Below are 22,117 nucleotides of genomic sequence, written 5' to 3'. Positions count from 1 at the left end.
GATTTCTTGGACTTCAGTGTCTGCTGGGGGCTGCTGGGGGTTGTATTACAAAACCTCAGGAAGGTTGTCAGAAGACAGATGCAATGTCCCCCTTGCACTTGTCCCAAATCTCTCCCTCTCGCTCTGCATCCCTGCAGAACTGAAGCCCTATCTGGAAGATCGGGAGAGCATAAGAAACTGCCTTATGGTGAGTGAGACTTAGCTCAGTATTGTCTACACTGACTGGCAGTGACTGTCTGGGATTCCAGACTGGGTGTGTTCCCAGCTGTACTGCAATGTGCTCTATGTGGGGCTACTTTTGAAGGTGACCCGGAAACTACAATTAATACAGAATGCCGCAGCTAGAATGCCGACTGGGAGTGGCCGCCGAGACCATAGAACACCAGTCCCGAAAGACCTACATTGGCTCCCAGTATGTTTCCGAGCACAATTCAAAGTGTTGGTGCTGACCTTTAAAGCCCTAAATGGCCTCAGCCCAGTATACCTGAAGGAGCATCTCCACCCCCATCGTTCAGCCCGGATGCTGAGGTCCACCTCCGAGGGTCTTCTGGCAGTTCCCTCCCTGCAAGAAGTGAGGTTACAGGGAAGCAGGCAGTGGGGCTTCTCAGTAGTGGCACCCGCCCTGTGGAACGCCCTCCCATCAGATGTCAAGGAAATAAACAACTATCTGACTTTTAGAAGGCATCTGAAGTCAGCCCTGTTTAGGGAAGTTCGAACGTCTGATGTTTTATTGTTTTTAATATTCTGTTGGGAGCTGCCCAGAGTGGCTGGGGAAACCCAGCCAGATGGGCAGGCTATAAATAATACATTATTATCATTATTTATTATTATTATTACGCCGATAGTTGTTTATTTCTGGGAAAGGCTTTGGATGGCCACAGGGCAAAGGGTGGATTTCTGAACCTCGCCAAACAAGTCCAGCTGGCCGAGGTTAATGATTGGCTGCCTAGTCAACCATGGCGGTGCTCAAGATCGTCGCGCCTGTCCTCATCGCTGTCCTCGTTTACTATGCCTATACCTGGGAAAGCTTCTCCGAAGGTAAGCCAAGGGAGAAGGGTTGCCTCTTCTGAAACGTGGCCTTGATCGTCTCTTGCACATAAATGCCTCTGCCGTTCTCGGGAAAGTTTGCACATAGCATGCCAGTGACACCAGACAAGCACCTTTGCTCTGCTGTTGTTGCATACCCTCCAACATTTATCCGATGAAAATAGGGACCACCTGTTCCATAACAACAACAACAACAAAGAAGTTACTATTTATACCTCACGCACCCGGCTTCCAACATATATGAAAATATAATAAAACATTGAAAAACCTCCCTACACAGGGCTACCTTCAGATGGCTTGGGGGTCGGATCACTACCCTCCAACATTTCTCCAAAGAAAATAGGGAAGTTCTAAGGAAAAGCGGGACATTCAGGATCAGATCAGAAACCGGGAGAGCTTCTGTAAATATGGGATTGTCCCTGGAAAATAGGGAAGCTTGGAGGGTCTGTTGTTGGCACTTGCTAAAAACTTTTTTTGTTTAGACTACCCTATCCAGATACGTGGAACCTGGCCCATGTTTTACATTAGTGTTTTTTCTTCCCCTTCTTCTTCTTCTTCTTCTTCTTCTTCTTCTTCTTCTTCTTCTTCTTCTTCTTCTTCATTAATTAACTAACTATCCCTTCACCCTAAGGTTCCAGAGCGGGTTACAACAAAACACAACTTTAAAAACAGTTTAATTACAATCACTGGGGGAGAAGGGGGATCCTAAAGACCCAGGTGCCAGGCGAAAGAGGTGCGTCTTTAGCATTTGCTGAAAGCTGTATAACGAAAGTGCATCTCTGTGAAGTGGGAGTTCTGCAGCTTAGAGGCCACCACAGAAAAGACCCTCCCTTGGGCTGCCACCACCCCTGAGACTCGGGGGTAATGATCATTTATTCTGACTTAATATTTGAATGTTTTAAAGAATTGCTTTCATCAGCTTTGTTGTTTCGTAATGGTGTTGACGTTCTGTTACAATCCAGCCGTATATTGATCTTGTGAAATAAAATCAGTTACTAGGGAGGAGGCAGTAATACTTCTAAATCCCCATTGCTGGAAGACGGGAGAGTGCTGCTGCACTCAGATCCTGCTTGTGGGCTTCCCTTTGGGGCATTTAGTCATCCACTGCGAGAACAGGATAGTTTGGATAGCTCAGTTGGCTGATAATACCAAGGCTGCAGGTTCGATCCCCATATGAGGACAGCTGCATATTCCAGTATTGTAGGGGGTTGGACTAGATCAGGCATCTCCAATCTCGGCCCTCCAGATGTTTTGGGACTACAATCCCATCATCCCTGACCACTGGTCCTGTTCGCTAGGGATGATGGGAGTTGTAGTCCCAAAACATCTGGAGGGCTGAGTTTGGGGGGGCCTGGACTAGATGATCCTAAGGGTCTTTTCCAACTCTGTGATTCTGTGACTGCATGGGGGCCCCTTTGGCCAGACTCTCCTCCTATCCTTACGTTTCTGTTCTTACGAACTTCAGTGCAGAACATCTGCATCATGGGTGGCTGATGTTGACCATCTCCTTCTCTCTCTCCAGAAATGGTGCGAGGGAAACGGGTCCTGGTGACGGGATCAAGCACAGGGATAGGGGAACAAATGGCTTATGAGTTCGCGTGGATGGGGGCCCATTTGATGCTGACAGCAAGGAATGAGACACGCCTCCAGAAGGTAAACTGTTAATCCCTTGACCCCAATGTAGTTAATCTCAGGTACCTTGATTCCAATAGTCTTAGTTTGGCTACAACCCTTAGCCTCCCCTCCCCTCTCAAAAATACCCCCCCATCTCTTCCTTCCTCATCTGACCCTCCTTCTGACCACGCTCCCCTCCCACAAGAATCTGTTGTTTAATAATGGAAACCGGTTTAGTTTAGCCATGCCCTGATGGTGACCATTGGCTTGTGGGAACATGGAGGCTTTTTCCCTGATGGCACCGGCATTATGGAACGCCCTCCTTGCTCTAAGGCGTTGGACTAGATGACTCTTGGGGTCTCTTCTAACTCTATAATTCTATGATTTTATGACTCACCATCACTACTGCTATTCTACTGGTTTTTAAAGACACACTTGTTTCCGATGAACATTCCCCTGAACTTGATCTTCCTGATCCAACTGTTTTGATTTTTTTAAATTATGGTGTTTTTCAACTGGCTCGCTGTATAATAAATTTTGTGGCTGTTTTTTACTGCTCAGATAGGATTGTTTTATTGTGCGTTGTAGTATTTTACAATGGATTTTATACTTGAAAACCGCTTAGAAGCCATTTTCAAGTTCCCTCTTTATTTTTATTTGTTTTCTATTTCTGCATTTTTTTATTAAGTTTTTTCTATTTTACAATTTAGAATATTCATTTAAACAACCTTAAAATATCAATGACTTCCCTTCTTCTCTTTCCATGGTTCAGTTTGCATGCCATAGATCCCTGCATATTTCACATAAACTAAGCCATCCAATATTCCATTTTTACATCCATCAAAATTTATTTACACTGTTGAATTTGTCTTAAAGCTGCCAACCTTTTCAAGTGTAGACAATTTTCACCCATGTATTCAATAAACATTTCCCAGTCTTCTTTAAACGTATACTCTTCTTGTTCTCTTATTCTATAAATTAAGTCTGCAAGCTGAACATATTCCATCAGTTTAAGTTGCCAATCTTCTTTAATTGGGACCTCGCTCGTTTTCCATTTTGGGGCTCGTTTTCCATTTATTTGTTTCCTCCAGGTAGTCCAGAATTGTCTGAAACTGGGAGCCGCCTCTGCTTCGTACGTCGTTTCAGATATGAGTGACTTGGCTTCTGCCCGGAATGTTGTGGAAGAAACCAAGAACGTCTTGGGTAAAGATGGAAGGCCAGTCCCTAGCCAGACTTGGAGGGGTGGCAACTGTTCTTCCAGGTCCCAAAAGGCTGCCACACAAGCTACCTGAGGCACAGGCAAAGGGCTCCTTAACCCTTTCGTCTTGAGGGGAACACGACTTCTGCCCTGGGACACCTCGGCTATTGGCCTTGTCTGCCTGCATCTTGGCAAAGATCTGCCCAGAGATCTTTTGATGAAGGATGGTATATCATCATCATCATCATCATTAAACCTTTTATTGGCATTGCATACAAACATCCATAGCAAATCAATACAGAATTACCGCCTTCCCAGTGACACAAAACATTTGTCAAGTGAAAGAGGCAAAGCAGTCTAGTATTACATCTGCAATGTGTTTCGACAACAAAAAACCAGATAAAGATATTTAGCCACTAACTTGGTGAGCTCCTGATTATTCCCCAATAATAGAAAATGTATGACCTCTAATTCTGGTTTCCATTTGGGGATGCAGAGTTGATCTAGGAACTGCTGGTGGAGATCAACATATAGTTTACATTTAAGAACCATATGCGTTAAGAGTTTCCATCTGATGGTCTTCACATGGGCAAATTCTTTCTCCTTCCACCATTCCTGAGAACCTTTCCCATAGGAGGTTTGAAGGATTTGAATTAAACCTGGCCAGGGAGGGAGGGAGGGAGGAAGAAAGGAAGGGGGTTGACCAGCATTTCCCAATGTGATTGGCCTTCCAGATAATTTGGACAGCAACTCCCATCAGCCCCAGTCATTTGAGATTAATCGATTTTGACTTGTTTCCAATTTCTCATTGATTGTGTGTATCTTCCAGCTCTATCATTCTGTGATTCTGTGAAAGCTGGTGTCACCGGATTACGTCCATCAGTTCTGTAGACTTCGTTAACCTAAATAGTTTGAAGTCGGTTTTAAATACATGGGCAATTCATAGTTTCCATTTTGAATGTCATTGCGTTACTATCTTCCTTACTGGCTTGCGCAAATCACGCTTCTGAAAAATGCTTTTTATTGGGTAAGGAGAAAAAAGTTCGGAAAACGCTGTCTTAAAGCAAGCCTAACCAAATTTCTCCTTGCATTCCTACATTAGGAGGGCACCAGGCTTGCATAGGCTGGTATCAGAGAATTGTAAGGTTGGGAGAGACCCCAAGGGTCATCTAGCCCAACCCCCTGAAACGAAGGAACCGCAGCTAAATCATGAAAGGACTGAGCTCGGCACAGGCTGGTTTTGAGGGGTAGCCTATATGTTGACATGAGAAGAGGCTGAGCTCCGTCCATCTCCTAAGATGGTTGTTGCTCTCTCTCTTCCACTCAGGGTCTCTGTGCTCTTTTCCCTTGCAGGGGGGCTTGATCTGCTGGTTCTGAATCATGTCGGTGGAAAAATTGGTTTTGGCCCGTACCAAGGAGACATGGAATCTGTGATCAGCTCCATGACGGTCAACTTCTTCAGCTACGTCCAGGTCACCGTGTCAGCCCTGAGCATGTTGCAAGAGTCCCGTGGCAACATCATCGTGGTATCGTCCATATGCGGTATGGGCAGGCGACTGGAGACCCCCCAGCCGAAGTGATCTCAGGAGGTCCAAACTTTCTCAGCACAAATCAAAGTGCTGGTGCTGACCTTTTAAGTCCTAAATGGCCTCGGCCCAGTATACCTGAAGGAGTGTCTCCACCCCCATCATTCTGCCCAGACACTGAGGTCCAGTGCCGAGGGCCTTCTGGCGGTTCCCTCACTGCGAGAAGTGAGGTTACAGGGAACCAGGCAGAGGGCCTTCTCGGTGGTGGCACCCGCCCTGTGGAACGCCCTCCCATCAGATGTCAAGGAAATAAACAACTATCTGACTTTTAGATGACATCTGAAGGCAGCCCTGTTTAGGGAAGCTTTGAATGTTTGATGTATTTATCGTGTTTTAAAAATTCTGTTGGGAGCTGTCCAAAGTGGCTGGGGGAACTCAGCCAGATGCACGGGGTATAAACGTACTACTACTACTACTACTACTACTAGATGGGCTGCTGGCCTGATTCAGCAGGGCTCTTCTTAGGTCCTTCTAGAGCTCCTGCATCTAAATTTCCCAATCCTCTGTTAGTTAATTTATTGGAAAGCACTCGCACCCCATTCTTCTGCTGAAAAAAACATGTGGGGGAGAAAATCCTTTCTGTCACCGCTTTCTCTGTGTCAGTTGTACAAATCTCTATCATGTCGCCCCCTTACTCGCCTCTCCTCTAAATTAAAAAGTCCCAAACGCTGCAACGTTCCCTCAGAGGGGCAGTCGCTCCATCCCCTTAACCCCTTTGGTTTCTGGAGAAATAGATTCTGCAACCTTCCAAGTAGGAATATGTTCCTGTTTTCTCTCAGGCCGCCTTCCAGCCCCTTTCTCCGTTCCATATGCCGCCAGCAAAGCTGCGCTGGAAGGATTCTACAGCTCCTTGCGCACAGAGCTGCGCCTTCGAGAAATCAACATGCCCATCACGGTTGCCGTGTTGGGGTACATTGACACAGGTAAGCAGCCCCAGGTAGGGCAGCCGCTTAGTAGGGCTGGGTGATAATCCAGTGTTCAACATCGTGATATATCACCAGTGTTGTAAGAATTCTAAGGTCTCAAATGTAAAATAAATGTTCATAAATGTTCAAGGCAAACACATACATACGTATATAAACCACGTGTCTGAAATAGTACAGGAGAGCAATCCTGAAGCCATTTTGACACTCCCAATGACCAAATATTCCTCTGCAGTAAGGGAGGAAAATGAGGGAAGCCTTCCCGTTTTCCTTTTCTTGCAAATCCTGTCTTAAGGGTGTATTTGTGTATGAATAGGGTGAGCCTGTGCCCTGGATTCAGGAACTAAAGCATGAACCATCACAAAAGAATTGCCAGACTGCCCCAGGTAATGCAATCAGTGACCATTATGAGGTATCCTGGCAAACAGGATTTCTGATGTAGACTGCCTACTTCTGTGATGGATGGATGCTGTTTTAGGGGGATGGTCTTGGGCAACAGGGTGGGCAATTTCAAAAGTCTTTTAAGGGCTTGCGCATCATTGTTCAGGGTTCTCTCCTCCCTCCTGCGTGTGGTGAGTGGGGACCCTGTTGCAACAGTTTAATAAAGATCAAGCTTACTAGCCGCTTTGCTTCTCAATATTCTTGGCCTCTGCTATTTTCTCCTACCGATAGGGAACCCACTTAAGGACTCTATATGGGCTCTAGAATAGCCCAGAAGGGGAAAACAGCAGTTTTTTCTTATAACACAAGCTAAACATCGTGATGGGATGCGGGTGGCGTGGTGGTCTAAGCCACTGAGCCTCTTGGGCTTGCCGATTAGAAGGTCGGCAGTTCAAATCCCCGCGACGGGATGGGCTCCCGTTGCTCAGTCCCAGCTCCTGCCAACCTAGCAGAGCAGGTAATCTTCAGGAAGCATCTTCAGGAGGGCTGGGTGAGACTCCTGAGCCTGCAGCTCTGGAGAGCCACCGTCAGCCCCTGTAGGCAGCAGCAAGGTAGACAGACCACCAGCAGCTTCCAAGATCCTCTGGTGCCCGGTGCCCTTTCCTCACTGACTTGCCTTCCGCGTTCTTTCCCGCAGACTCAGCTGTGAGGATGGTAGAAGGCAAGATCTCCATGAAGCCAAGTTCGAAAGAGCTCTGCGCCCAGGCAATCGTGAGGGGCGGCGTCATGAGGGTGAGGGAAGTTTTCTTTCCTTACTGGCTCACGAAACCTTTGATGCTCCTCAGAGATTGGCTGCCAGGAGACGTGGACCAGATAATGAGCAACAGCTACATTCTGGAGAAAATCCTCTGAGAATTATTTGTGGGGAAAGTGGATTATGAAAAGAATTATGAGTGGGAAAGCTACAAGTTCTGGTGCTGCAAATTATGGGGGGGGGGGTGCTTCCCGGTGCATTTCTCAATCTCTCTCTCTTGAATATTCAACAGTGTTTTAAGTACAAATCTCTCCTAATAAACACATTTTTGTGTGCAGTTCTAACTCACATACACATTTCCCTGAATATATGCATCAATTTTTATGGTGTTCTTATTTTTTGCATAACCAAACAACATATGGTTTCAGGGAAGGGACCTTCCCAAGCTTACCTGGAGATGCCAGGGACTGAACTTATGGTAACTTCGGCACGCAAAGCTCTACCCCTCAGCTGTGCCCCTCCCCTAAAAATGAAGTAAGATCCTAGTCCTCATTGTTCTAAACAAATAGCAGATTTAAATAGGAATCTGCCTTACACCAAGTCAGGTCCATCAGCCCGATCTGGAAATTCAGCCCCAAGAGCTCCTGCATGCAGAGGAGATGGTCTGCCACTGAGCTGCACCCTTCCCCTGAAAACGAAGTAAGTTTCTAGTCCTCATGGCTCTCATTTAGAGCGGATTTCAAAAGGCACCGGCCTTATGCTGAGCTGCAGCCCTTCCCCTATCCTAGTGTTTCCCAAACAGAGGTCTCCAGCTGTTTTTTCAGACTACAAACCCCATCACCCCCAACCGCTGATCCTGCTAGCTAGGGATGATGGGAATTGTAGTACCGCCATATCCTTTTGAAAAAGAGCATTTGGAGGCATCCCCTCCCGCTAAGGCAGAAAGATTTCTCCCCTCTCCCGGCCACCGGTAGCCATTTCCTCTCTGCCAGATCCGCAGCAGAGGCCACACCCCGGGAAGCAGTGTGCACCGGAGGTTTCTTTTTAATTCACACAGCATCTCCCCGTACACAAAAGTTGTTTAGGCCCCCGTCGATTGAGAATCAGGACCCGGGTTTTCACTGTCCTCCTTCTCCTCATCTTTGCTGCCTCTGAACTTGGCCAGCACAGGCGTGTTGAGAGCGGACGTGGGGCTGGGTGAGCTCTGGGAAGATGTGGCAGTGTTGCTGGCAGCGGCCCTGGAAGGAGAAAAAACATGGCAGGTGGTGAGGCTGGTGCGTCCGCCCCCCCTCGCCCCCCCAGTAGGTTGATGCTGCAAAGAAAGCTAAACAGCATAAAGGACCTAAGGAGAAACTCGCTGCATCAGGCCAGTGGCCTGTCTAGTCCAACCTCCTGCTCTCACAGGGACCAAATGCCCCCAGGAATTCAAGAATCAGGATAGACTGCCCCTAGACCTGGAGGTTCCAGGAGAGCATAAGGAGAACCCAACTACTGTGGCAGGGCAGTGGCCCATCTGGTCCAGAATCCTGTTCCCACAGTGGCCAACCAGGTGCCCCCAAGGGGAGCCCACCAGCAGGACCCAAGTGCAAACTTGATGTTTGAAGATTGTCCAGAAAGTGGCCACAATTAATTTTTTTAATGTCATTTGTACATTGCAAAAATAGCATAATAGATTTGCAATGATATCTACAACATATGATTCATTATTAGTGGTCAGTGTACAAGTCCTTGGTTTAAATAAACCAAGTGGAGTGGAATAAATAAAAATAGCAAGTGGAAACAGGACAGAACTCCTCGGCTCTGTTTTGTTTAAAGTTTCCTATCTTTTTAAAAATTATTTTTTGGTGAAGTGGCCGCAATCTTGAACTGTGCTGTTAAACTGGGGTGTGCCTTTCCAGGTGATAAAACCATATGTAGCATGCAAGAGACTGAAGAGGACAAAATTCTCTCTCTTGCGTAGATTGGCCATGGGAGAGGGGCTTTTTAGCTGTGATTCCTGCATTGCAGGGGGCTAGATTGGATGACCTTTGGGTGTCTTCGAACTCTACAGTTCTATGATTTGAATCCATTGGTTCTAGTCCTCCCCTCGGAGCAGCAGGAAGCAAGCTCGCTTGAATTTCCATGTGACAGCCCTTCAAATATTTGAAGGTGGCTATCCTGTCACCCCTCACAGTTGAAGGACCATGGAGAGCTCCAAGTGAGCCACTTGCTCCAGCAAAACTTGAGCTTGGACTAAGCCTGTACATGAAGGATGGAGAAGCTGTAGCGCTCCAGGTGTGGTACTCCAGTTCCCTTCAGCCCCAGCCAGCATGGCCAGTGCTCAGGGATGATGGGAGTCCAGCAACATCTGGAGGAACACAGCTTAGCACCTGTTGATGTGTGGGTTGAACAGATTGAGAAAATGTGCATCAGTGAGGCAGAACTACGGAACTCACTGCCACAGGATGCAATGACCGTCACCAACTTGGATGTCTTTTGAAAAAAGGATTGGATGGATTCATGGAGGAGAAGGCCAGTAATGGATGCTAGGCTATGTTCTGCCTAGGCAGTGGGAGGCAGTAATATTTCTGGATACGAGCTGCAGGGAAACACTGGACGGGAGAGGGCTCTTGTGCTTGGGTCCTACTTGAAGGTTTCTCAGAAAAGGCATCTAGTTGGCCGCTGTGAGAACAAGATGCTGGACCACTGGTCTGATCCGGCACTCTCTTCTTAAATTCACATGTTAACTAATTTTGATTGGGGGTTTTTTTCTGGCCTTCTAATCATATGAAGGGACAAGGAATCAAAGCCTCTTTGGAGTCTCATTCTGCCCTCTTCTGAGACTTCGCCAGGCACTGGCCACATCCTTTAAAGCAGGGGTCGGCAAGGCTTACCGGGCATGGGCCGGATCACTCCAGCAGAGATCCTCCATGGGCCGGGCCGACGCAGCGCAACGCCAGAAATTACATCTGCACACATGTCCGCAGCGCTGGAAATCACTTCTGCGCATGCCCAGACACTGCATTTTGTGCCTGCGCAAAAGCAATTTTTGGCATCTGGGCATGCACAGAAGCGATTTCTGGAGCCGCAGAAGAGAGTCCCCACGCCGCGCCGGTTTAGTGCAGTGTGCAGGGACTCGCTGAGCAGGCGGCTTGGTTCAGGGGTGGCTCGTGGGCCAATTAAACGGCCTCCATGGGCGCCTTCCAGACCATGGGCCTTAGGTTGCCAGCCCCTGCTTTAAATTCCTCCATGAATTAATCGAATCCTTTTTTAAAAAGACATCCAAGTTGGCGACGGTCATTGCATCCTGCGGCGGTGAGTTCCATAGTTCTGCCTCACTGATGCACATTTCCTCAATCTGTTCAACCCACACAGCAACAGGTGCTATGCTGTGGTCCTTCAGATGTTGCTGGACTCCCATCATCCCTGAGCACTGGCTATGCTGGCTGGGGCTGATGGGAACTGGAGTACCGCACCTGGAGGGCTACAGCTTCTCCATCCCTCATGTACAGGCTCAGTCTGAGCTCAAGTTTTGCTGGAGCAAGTGGCTCACTTGGAGCTCTCCATGGTCCTTCAACTGTGAGGGGTGACAGGATAGCCACCTTCAAATATTTGAAGGGCTGTCACATGGAAGGTCGAGCGAGCTTGCTTCCTGCTGTTCTGAGGGAAGGACCAGAACTGATGGATTCAAATGACAAGAAAGGAAATTATGACTAAACATCTCCCACTTGGCTACTGTAATGCACTCTACGTGGGGCTACCTTTGAAGGTGACTTCAAAGTTGTTGTTTCCAACTAATTCAGAATGCAGTGGCTAGATTGGTGACTGGGAGCAGCTGCCTGGACCACATAACACCGGTCCTAAAAGACCTACATTGGCTCCCAGTACGTTTCCGAGCACAATTCGAAGTGCTGGTGCTGACCTGTAAAGCCCTAAAGAGCTCCAGCTCTATACAGTGGTACCTCGGGTTAAGAACTTAATTCGTTCTGGAGGTCCGTTCTTAACCTGAAACTGTTCTTAACCTGAGGCACCACTTTAGCTAATGGGGCCTCCCGCTGCCACCGAGCGATTTCTGTTCTCATCCTGAAGCAAAGTTCTTAACCCGAGGTACAATTTCTGGGTTAGTGGAGTCTGTAACCTGAAGCGTCTGTAACCTGAGGTACGACTGTATACCTGAAGGAGCATCTCCACCCCCTTCGTTCAGTACAGACATTGAGGTCCAGCTCCGAGGGCTTTCTGGCGGTTCCCTCATTGTGAGAAGAGACGTGACAGGAAAAAAGGCAGAGGAAATTCTCTGTAGTCATGCCCATCTTGTGGAATGCCCTCCCATCAGGTGTCAAGGAGATAAACAACTACATAACTTTTAGAAGACATCTGAAGGCAGCCTTTTTGGGAAGCTTTTAATGTTTGATGTTTTGCTGTGTTTGATGTTCTAATTTGTTGCAAGCCGCCCAGAGTGGCTGGGGCAACCCAGTCAGATGGGTGGCATATAACACAACAAAAACAACAACCTTAGAAGACGGTGGGCTCTCCATTGTTGGAGGTTAGATGGTAGTGGCACCCGCCCTGTGGAACACCCTCCCACCAGATGTCAAAGAGAAGAACAACTACCAGACTTTTAGAAGACATCTGAAGGCAGCCCTCTTCAGGGAAGCTTTTAATGTTTAACAGACTACTGTATTTTAATACAGTGGTACCTCAGGTTACATAAGCTTCAGCTTACATAAGCTTCAGGTTACAGACTCCGCTAACCCGGAAATAGTGCTTCAGGTTAAGAACTGTGCTTCAGGGTAAGAACAGAAATCGTGCTCCGGCGGCGCGACCGCAGTAGGAGGCCCTATTAGCTCAAGTGGTGCTTCAGGTTAAGAACAGTTTCAGGGTAAGAACGGACCTCCAGAACGAATTGCGTACTTAACCCGAGGTACCACTGTACTTTGTTGGAAGCCGCCCAGAGTGGCTGGGGAAACCCAGCCAGATGGGCGGGGTATAAATAAATTATTATTTATTATTATTCTTATTTTTATGGTTACCTGTCATGGATTCTTTAGCTGTGCCTCCTGCATTGCAGGGGTTGGAATAGATGACCCCCAGGGGTCCCTTCCAGCTCTACTATTCTATGATTCTGAATTCTGATTCTTCCCTGGCCTCATGCCCTTTGGGTTCCAGCACCAGACATGACCAACTGAGGGCCTAACTCTGCTGGGCTGCAAGAGTGTGGGGACACTTACCTACCCCAGAGAGGGGTTGCTCCCCCGGGGTGTCGATTTGGGTCACTTTAGGACAATCAGAGGCAGCAGCTCCCCGCAACGAGAATTCAGTTTCAGAGTCACAAAGGAATCTGCCCTGGTCGGGCCAATGTTGACAACGGCCATCGGTAGCTTCCCGTCGCGGGCTGCGAGTGCAAACTTGTACGCTGAGTATACCTGTTGAGACATGTGGCAGGAGATGGTCAGGCAGCCCTTTGATCCTCGGTTTTCAAATGTTTCGGAAGTCAAACGGGCTTCCAGAACAGATTACGTTCGAAAACCGAGGTTCCACTGTATTTGCTGATATTTAATTTTAATAGTTACTTTTATATTCCAATGGATTATTGAATGTTGCTTTATTTGACATAAGTTGTTTATTTTAAAGTTATTGTGACATTTTTTGTATTGGATCAGACTGCTATTATTAATGTTCAATGTTTTATTATGTTTTTATATGTATTCGAAGCCGCCCAGTGTGGCTGGAGCAACCCAGCCAGATGGTCGGGGTATTAATAATAATAATAATAATAATAATAATAATAATAATAATAATAATGGAGGGAGGAGAAAGAACAGGTGCATTGCAGCAAGCTGGGTCCCACCAACTTTACATTTATATGATTCTATGAAATAATACATAGTGGCAGACAATTAAATTAACATATATACTTTCTATGGAAAGATACTTTGTCATTCCAGAATTGCATGAGCAAAGGCATGGATAATTATTGTAATTTTTATCTCTATTATGTGCTTGCTTTATATACAAGGCTGTTTCCCTGGTTTTCTTCTGTAATCGTGGGTGATTGATTCTTTTAATTGATTTTTTTTATTTACATTTCCAAGATTGGGCAATGCATAGTTTTGCTGCTGTCAGCAAAGTTTGCAGTAGTTGGAGATCAACAGCCAGGACCTTGAACAGAAAACTCTTGAAACAAATTGACCCAGTGGGGACTGAGCATGCACAGCACCCGTGAAACATTGGCTAGCAATCAGAACAGTCCTCAAACTTTTTGGATCTGGGCACACATTCGGCAATCTAAGCCACTGTCCTGGGCACTGCAAAAATACCCATTTCACAGAAGAGAAACTGATAATGGAGAATATTGCTCCCTGCCCAGAAAAAAGCATAGGAAATGCCAGATAAAACACAGACAAAAAATAAAAAAGGAGGTGGGCAACAGCATTCCTTAACCAGGCAAACCCCCCCCCGATCAAACAACAAAAAGTTATAATATCTAATTTTTAAAAATTGGAAGAGGCAAAGGCCTTGGGGGACATAGTCTGTGTGTATATATGTGTGTATGTGTGTGTATGTATATATATATGTGTGTGTCTGTCTGTCTGTCTGTCTGTCTGTCTGTCTGTCTGTCTGTCTGTGTGAAGGCGGTGTGGTGCCCACTGCTGCTACGTTAGAGACCTCAGATGCTATGTTGGGGACCTCAGAGTTATAGAGAAGAGAGAGGTGGGGGAGAAAACCAGGGTGGGGGCAGGGAGAGATTAAAGAATGAATTGATCAACCCAGTCCTCTACAGCAGTAGGGGCTGTTTAACGGGCTGTTTAATGGGCTGGCAAAAGCTCCTGAATGTGAGATAGGGAATGTGGCTGTTGTTGTTGTTTAAACAAACAAACAATTAAATCGGAACTGTTTAACACAGTTTAAAAAATGACACTCAAATGTCCAACGGCAGTGTGAAGAGGTGTATGTTTCACAGCTTAGGGGCCACCACAGAGAAGGCCCTTTCCTGGGCTGCTGCCACCCTGAGCCTCTGAAGGTGGAGGAACTACCAAGAGGGTCTCCTCTGCCCATCTCAGCACCCGACAGGTTCTGTAGGGAAGGAGGTGGCCTTTCAGATATTTGGGGCCTGGCTTATGTAGGGATTCAAACATTAATGCGAGCTCCTTGAATTGAGCCTGAAAACGAGCTGGCACGTTAACACTGCAAGATTTCCTGGCATATCTCACTTGCATATAAGAATACTCTGCAGCCTGAGAGCCAGTGTGGTGTTAGAGTGTTGGACTAGGAGACCAGGGTTCAAATTTCCCACTCCACCACAAGCTTACTGGGCGACCTTGAGCCAGTCCCTGCCTCTCTCAGCCTAACCTACCTCACAGGGTTGTTGTGGGGACTGAAACAAGGAGGGGGAGAACGACGAAAACGTCGCCTTGTGTTCCTTGGGGGCGGGATATGAAAGCAGTAAGAAAACAAACCTCACAAGGTTTTTGTACAGATAAGGTAAAGGTAAAGGGACCCCTGAACATTAGGTCCAGACGTGACCGACTCTGGGGTTGTGGCGTTCATCTTGCTTTACTGGCCGAGGGAGCCGGTGTACAGCTTCCGGGTCATGTGGCCAGCATGACTAAGCCGCTTCTGGCGAACCAGAGCAGCGCAAGGAAACGCTGTTTACTTTCCCACCGGAACGGCACCTATTTATCTACTTGCACTTTGACGTGCTTTCGAACTGCTAGGTTGGCAGGAGCAGGGACTGAGCAACGGGAACTCACCCCGTCACGGGGATTCGCCCACATCCCATTTTGTAGAGATAACCGAGACAAATTTTGGGAACGTGGTATATAAACACCGCGGTTCTAATTCAGAGAATTGTATGCTCAATGCAGCTAAATCTGAACCTGCCTTTGCGGGGTGGGGCTGGGACTGGGGGGAGAAATCGACCGCCTCTCCTCTGCTCCCAGGTCCAGCTCCTCGCTGGCTGTGGGGGCACCCACCTGCAAAGAGGACCCCGCCACCAGGACCGAATCGGCCTCGCCCAGGCGCTGGTACACAAAGTCCACTTTCTCCTTGCTCACGGAATCTCCGAAGAACGTCACGTCTGGTTTGAGGTTCCCGCCGCACTTGCCACATGGGGGGACGAGGAAAGTGCGCACCTCTTCTTCAGACAGGAAGACGTCGCCGTCCGGGGCCACCCCATGCGCCTCGGCTCTCCAGGTGGGGTTCAAGGCCTCAAAGCGCTCCTGGAGGTCAGTGCGGGGCGTCCGGTCTCCGCAACTGAGGCACAAGACCCTGCGAGGCAACATAAAAACATGAGGGCCTGCTGGATCAAGCCAAATGGGGCCTATGTAGCAGCCTGTTTTCACAGTAGCCTATTATCCCGTTTAATTCAGCTCTGAGTTTTTTGTTCTAGCCATAAGGACCAGAACGGGGGACTGCGAACTTTTTCAGCAGGGGGCCGGTCCACTGTCCCTCAGACCTTGTGGGGGGCCGGACTATATTTTGTTTTGGGGGGGGAGATGATGCAAGAGCACCACGAACCCCGGTGGCTGCTTACCTGCGTCTTGAGAGCGGCAGGGGCTGGTGGCGGCAGGGGGACGATGAGCGGCGCGCGAAAGGGCTCCAGAGAGGTGCTGTTTAAAATGGCGGCTGCTCAAGCGCTGCTGCTGCTGGCACCAACAAAGCCCAGCCCCTTCCTCCTCTAGGCAGGGCAGGGAGAAGTCAGGAGGAGAGAGGGAGGAGGCGCCACTAACGCCGTGTGAGGGAGAGGGGAAAAATGCGCGTGCTGGCGATCCATGCGGCGATTCCCGGCCCGTCCGCGGACCGGATCCAGAAGGGAATTGGGCCTGAATGGGCCCGTGGGCCTTAGTTTGCCAACCCATAGACTGGAATATTAATTTATTTTAGGGGAAGGGCTGTAGCAGCACAGACAACACTTCCATTCAATGGACCAGTGGTCTGATTCAGCCTGGGATAGGTTCCTATTTAAATCAGCACTTTATTTATAAGAACGTAAGAAGAGCCTGCTGGATCAGGCCAATGGCCCAACTAGTTCAGCGTCCTGTTCTCACAGTGGACAACAACATGCCTGTGGGAAACTGGCAAGCAGGATTTGAGCACAAGAGCCCTCTCTCCTTCCAGCAAGCGGTATTCAGAAGTGTTGCTGCCTCCCACTGGGGTGGCAAAGCCTAGCATTCACGGCTAGTAGCCATCAACAGCCATGAATTTGTCTTTTAAAGTCATCTAGGTTGGTGACCTCCTGTGGGAGAGAGTTCCATAGTTCAGAACCATGAGGACTGGAGTCTTGCTGTATCTATAAGAAAAGGACCACTGTTCCATTGCACTGCCTACTCTGCGTGCAGAAGGTCCCAGGTTCGATCCCTGCCGTCTCTAGGCTATGGTGGACCTACATTTTGGGGGGCCCCGAAGCACAAACTGTCATTGGGGCCCTTTCAGAACCAGGAATGAGGTCTGGGTAACCGTTGCTTTCTTCTTCAATGAAGTTGTACCACCACGGATTACCCCACTTTTGCAACGTCTGTGCTAATGCCTTTCAAACTTTGGGATTGTTGAAATATATGCAACAAAAAAATAATCAACTGTAGTCCTGTGACTCCAAGCACCCAGTCAGATGGATAGCATATAAATTGTTGCTGTTGTTGTTGTTGTTTTCCTTCAAGATCAAATTGTAAAACAGCAACAATAACAACCACAGGGTGCATTTTATTTTATTTTAAAATTTATTTATTTGGTTTCTCAACTTAAAATTTTATAGAGATATATCAAACATAAATCATAAAAACAAGATTCCAATGAATCTCCTGGACTTCCACCCTCCTCTTTGTGGGTCCTATTATTAGTCATTTCCTCCTGCATCTTTTATGATAATCCAAACCTTTTACCTCTTCCATTGTGTCCAGAATTCACCATTAAACTACAAGCGATATTCCAATCCTACTAACGATTTTAACTGTTTACAAAGGTCTTTAACTTCACCTGCCATTCTTCTCTGGTAGGGACTTTATCTTCTTTCCATCTCTGGGCAGTAACAGTGTGCATTTTAAAGGCACTTGCAGCGGTTACTTTTTATATCTCTCTATGGTTATGGCAGGGACGCGGGTGGCGCTGTGGGTTAAACCATCCCAGCCTAACCTACTCCACAGGAGGGGAATAAATAAGGAGGGGGTACAACCATGCACAGGAAACGGGTGGCACTGTGGGTTAAACCACAGAGCCTAGGACTTGCCAATCAGAAGGTCGGCGGTTTGAATCCCTGCAACGGGGTGAGCTCCCATTGTTTGGTCCCTGCTCCTGCCAACCTAGCAGTTCTAAAGCACGACAAAGGGCAAGTAGATAAATAGGTACTGCTCCGGCGGGAAGGTAAACGGTGTTTCCGTGCGCTGCTCTGGTTCGCCAGAAGCGGCTTAGTCATGCTGGCCACATGACCCGGAAGCTGTACGCCGGCTCCCTTGGCCAATAAAGTGAGATGAGCGCCGCAACCCCAGAGTCAGTCACGACTGGACCTAATGGTCAGGGGTCCCTTTACCTTTACCTTATGGTTACGGCAATGCAGACCAATCGCTCGCCCCTTTTATTTTTCAGCAAGGGGATTTGTGGGGCCAACAACCCCCCCAACTGACGCTCGCATCTCCAGGATGAGCTCATCCCAGTTGCAAAGTTGCACTCCCCTTTTTCCATCAACCAGCCTCCCCCACGCCACTCTCCCCAACCTGTGGATGCAGCCGTGAAGCTCTGTCAAACGCTGGCTTCCGGCCTTGGCATGCAGGGCGTCTACGTTCTGGGTCACCAGCCAGTGCAGTTTCCCCAGTGCCTCCCAGTTCCTCAGGGCCAAGTGGGCGATGTTGGGCTGGTGGGCTGAAAACTGGGGCCAGCCGACAAAGCTCCTGGCCCAGTACTTCTGGCGGGCCCGGGCACTCCGCAGAAATTCAGCGTGCTGGACGGGACGCCGATCCGTCTGGGAGTAGAGGCCCACGCCTTCAGAGCGATAGTCCGGGATTCCAGATTCGGTGGAGATTCCTGCTCCGGTCAACACGAACAGCCTCCGGGCCCTGCTCACAAACTCTTGCAGCTTCTGGACTTCCGCCGGGTCCAGGGGAGGACTGGTGGGAACAAAGGCCAGGGTCTGGTCAGCCTTGGCCACGGAGGAGTGGGAGCCACAGCAGTGAAGTCCACGGATGGGCCATCCTTCCAAGACCTTCAGGAGAGAGGTAACGCTCATCTAGGTGAGGACAGAAGGGGACAGGTGAGGACTGCTGTTTTCAAACTCTGTTCACATGGCTTTTTGTTCAGAGCCGGCCTGACCTTTAGGCAGACTGGATACTTGGGGTGGAGGCTCCTGAGCTTCATCTCAGGCAACAAAACACATTGGGCTGGCCCTGTTTTTTGCCTCAAAGGCTCGGGCTGGTCCCAAGAATTTAAATTCAGAGTTGGGGAACGTCCAGTGCTATCATCCCCAAGCATTGAGAGTTGAGCCGTATCTGGAGGGCCACAGATTCCTCACCCCAGCATTAGGCTGAAAAAATGACAAGCTCCAAGCTCACTAAGTGGCCGAGGGTGGGCTTGGACCATAGGTGTCAACTTTTACCTTTTCTTGCGAGGAATCCTATTCAGAATAAAGGAATTTCCCTTTAAAAAAAGGGAAACATTGACAGCTATGGCTTGGACCTGGGTTTCCCTAAACCACGACACAGCACTTGTTTAACTGTGTGGCACAAGAGGACCATTGTGATCTCCTAGCCTGGATGGGCATCTCACTGGAGGGCATCTGGTTAGGGGAAGGTGCTCAAAGCTTTAAAATGGTTTTTAAGTTCCAAAATTGGACTGTGTTCTCAATGGGAGGTGCTGAGCCCATGTGACTCCGATTTGTTCGTTTGTTTTATTGAATTCATCTCCTAGCTTTTGCTCCAAGGAGCTCAAAGTTGCGTATATACTTTTATCTTCACAACAACTCTGTATGGTAGGTCAGATTGAGAGCAAATGACTGCCCCAAGTGAGCTTCATGGCTGAGTGAGGATTTGAACTCTGGTCTCCCAGATCCTTGCCTGATGATCTAGCCACTAAGCCACAATCGTTCTCTCATGCCTACTCAGATTGCAGCTTAAATTGGCTATTATTATTATTATTATTATTATTCATAGCTCTGTTGGTTAGAGCGTGCTGCTGATAATGCCAAGGTTGCAGGTTTGATCCCCATATGGGACAGTTTTATATTCCTGCTTTGCAGGGGGTTGGACTAGATGATCCTCAGGGTGCCTTTCAACTTTACTATTATTATTATTATTATTATTATTATTACATCATCACCCTCCTTCTATAGATTGGCTAAATCGAGGGGACAGAGAGACACCCCCTGTTTCAAAGTTCTTTTATGATAATGTTACCTATTCCATTTCTTCACTGCTTTGCACAAGGAAAGGTCTCCGAAACCCACTTGATAATCAATTAAAAACACTTAAGAGGGAGAGGGAATGAAATGAAAGGTTCCTAAAAGTGCTCATCCAACCAACGAGAACTATAAAAGGGCTTAGGATTTTTAAAAGACATGCCCCTCGGTAGCTTACGCAAAGGTTATAGGGCAGCGACCCCATTAAATCTAATGTTGCCTCTGGGGCGCTTGGGGGAGGAACATCAAAATTTCCCTTCTCTACCCCCCCCCCCGCCCCAGCTGCATTTTGGACTTGGATCTATTTTTGTCGGTGCAGCACTTTCTGTGAGTGCAGAGGATCGCCGCCTCGTTATGTAACTCTCGACCCCATACATGTAACCAGCCAGGGGAGGGGCAAGCAGGAGAAATGGTCATCCTCTGCAAAGGGGACCTGGACCATTTCTCTCCCTCCCTCCCTCCGAATGGCGCGTCCTGGGTTTCACCCCGCGGTAAGCGACACGCGACCCTCACCTCGCGCTGCACCCCAGAGGGTGCACTTGACCTCTATTGCAGCCGCGTGGAGGGCCGAGGAAGCACAGCCTGCTGGGGGATGCAGTTCCCGCAGCAGGCAGGCGGAGGGAACTACAACTCCCACAATGCACCGGGTGCGTGAACAGCTGGTCGGGCTGGGAAAACCTGCTTTTGCCCGGGTGTGGTTTTTGATCGCATTTCAAAGCCCGGTTGTATTGTGAGATCAGAGGAGCCGCTGGGTTCTGTGGAACTTGGGGAGGTTCTAGAACGACCTTCCCCGACCTGGCGCCCTCCGGATTTCACCTCCCATCACCTCCAGCCAGCATGGCGAGGGGGTGGTGGGAGTTGCAGCTGACAACATCTGGAGGGGAGTTTAAATTTATTTAATGCATTTGCAGCCTCCACCTTTTCTCTCTGAGGAGGTCCAGGTGGTGTGCATGGTTCTAGGTAAAGGTAAAGGGACCCCTGACAATTAGGTCCAGTCCTGACCGACTCTAGGGTTGCGGCGCTCATCTCGCTTTATTGGCCGAGGGAGCCGGCGTACAGCTTCTGGGTCATGTGGCCAGCATGACTAAGCTGCTTCTGGCGAACCACAGCATTGCATGGAAACGCCATTTACCTTCCCGCCTATTTATCTACTTGCACTTTGACGTGCTTTTGAACTGCTAGGTTGGCAGGAGCTGGGACCGAGCAACAGGAGCTCACCCTGTTGCGGGGATTCGAACTGCTTACCTTCTGATCAGCAAGTCCTAGGCTCTGTGGTTTAACCCACAGCGCCACCCACATTCCACAGACGTTCCCGCTGGAGCGGTACCTATTTATCTACTTGCACTTTGACGTGCTTTTGAACTGCTAGGTGGGCAGGAGCAGGGACCGAGCAACGGGAGCTCACCCCGTCGTGGGGATTCGAACCACCGACCTTCTGCTCGGCAAGTCCTAGGCTCTGTGGTTTAAGCCACAGCGCCACCCTTGTCCCGTGCATGGTTCTACCCCCTCCTTATTTAATCTCCACAATGACCCTGTGAGGTAGATTAGGCTGGGATGGACTAAGGGAGACCAGGGTTCAAATCCTTGTTCAGCCATGAAGCTCACTGGGTAACCTTGTGGGCCAGTCACTGCCTCTCTGCCTAACCTACCTCTCGGGTGCTATCTTAAGTAAAATATGGGGGGGGGCACATAATCGCCCCGCACCACATAATCTATCACAAGACTCTGCGCGGACACACCATTTGAATAGCAATGCCCATCAACTTTGGTGGGTTCGGCCCTCTCAAATAGTGTGGTGTAGTGGTTAAGAGCAGTGGACTCGTAATCTGGTGAACCGGGTTCGCTTCCCCGCTCCTCCACATGCAGCTGCTGGGTGACCTTGGGCCAGTCACAATTCTCTGAAGTCTCTCAGCCCCACTCACCTCATAGAGTGTTTGTTGTGGGGGAGGAAGGGAAAGGAGAATGTTAGCCGCTTTGAGACTCCTTTGGGTAGTGATAAAGCGGGATATCAAATCCAAACTCTTCTTCTTTTATTGAGGGGCAGCTGAAGAAGGGACCTTGACCCCTAGGAGTTGGCTCCTGTGCAACCTCACAGGATTGTTGCGAGAATGAAATGCAACCAGGGTGGGCTGGGGGAAGGCAGAGAACTGTGTACACTCATTGGAGGAAAGAGGGGAGATAAAGATGGAATGAAAAATCAGCTCATTGAAAATATAGGAGAGACACTGGCCTTGGAGGGTGCCAATGTTTGCGTGG

The 22,117-nt window shown here is 48.6% G+C and overlaps 2 protein-coding genes across 5 annotated transcripts; one reads left to right on the top strand and one right to left on the bottom strand.

Annotated features, from left to right (window-relative positions):
• Positions 1-914: 914 nt before the first annotated feature.
• On the top strand, positions 915-7,851 carry LOC128403344 (hydroxysteroid 11-beta-dehydrogenase 1-like protein A). Of its 2 annotated transcripts, none has more exons than XM_053368045.1 (6): positions 915-1,038; positions 2,570-2,700; positions 3,753-3,864; positions 5,213-5,401; positions 6,225-6,368; positions 7,447-7,851. In XM_053368045.1, the coding sequence occupies exons 1-6, from the start codon at positions 957-959 to the stop codon at positions 7,659-7,661; spliced, it is 873 nt and encodes a 290-aa protein (XP_053224020.1). In that variant the 5' UTR covers positions 915-956; the 3' UTR covers positions 7,662-7,851. The 2 variants fall into 2 exon arrangements, with proteins under 2 accessions (XP_053224020.1, XP_053224022.1); XM_053368047.1 differs by having other exon boundaries at positions 963-1,038; positions 2,513-2,700.
• Positions 7,842-20,508, bottom strand: SIRT4 (sirtuin 4). 3 transcript variants are annotated; one of them, XM_053368043.1, is made up of 5 exons: positions 20,375-20,508; positions 18,189-18,697; positions 15,456-15,750; positions 12,715-12,905; positions 7,842-8,741 (listed from the first exon to the last, which is right to left on the bottom strand). In XM_053368043.1, exons 2-4 carry the CDS (start codon positions 18,695-18,697, stop codon positions 12,753-12,755), a joined length of 957 nt encoding a protein of 318 aa, XP_053224018.1. In that variant the 5' UTR covers positions 20,375-20,508; the 3' UTR covers positions 7,842-8,741; positions 12,715-12,752. The 3 variants fall into 3 exon arrangements, with proteins under 3 accessions (XP_053224018.1, XP_053224016.1, XP_053224017.1); XM_053368041.1 differs by having other exon boundaries at positions 12,711-12,905; positions 20,375-20,506; XM_053368042.1 differs by lacking the exon at positions 20,375-20,508 and adding an exon at positions 19,860-20,120 and having other exon boundaries at positions 12,711-12,905.
• Positions 20,509-22,117: the final 1,609 nt, after the last annotated feature.

This window comes from Podarcis raffonei, chromosome 16 (genome assembly GCF_027172205.1).
Source record: "Podarcis raffonei isolate rPodRaf1 chromosome 16, rPodRaf1.pri, whole genome shotgun sequence".
NCBI lineage: Eukaryota > Metazoa > Chordata > Lepidosauria > Squamata > Lacertidae > Podarcis > Podarcis raffonei.
This window is presented reverse-complemented; position numbering and strand designations above follow the sequence as displayed.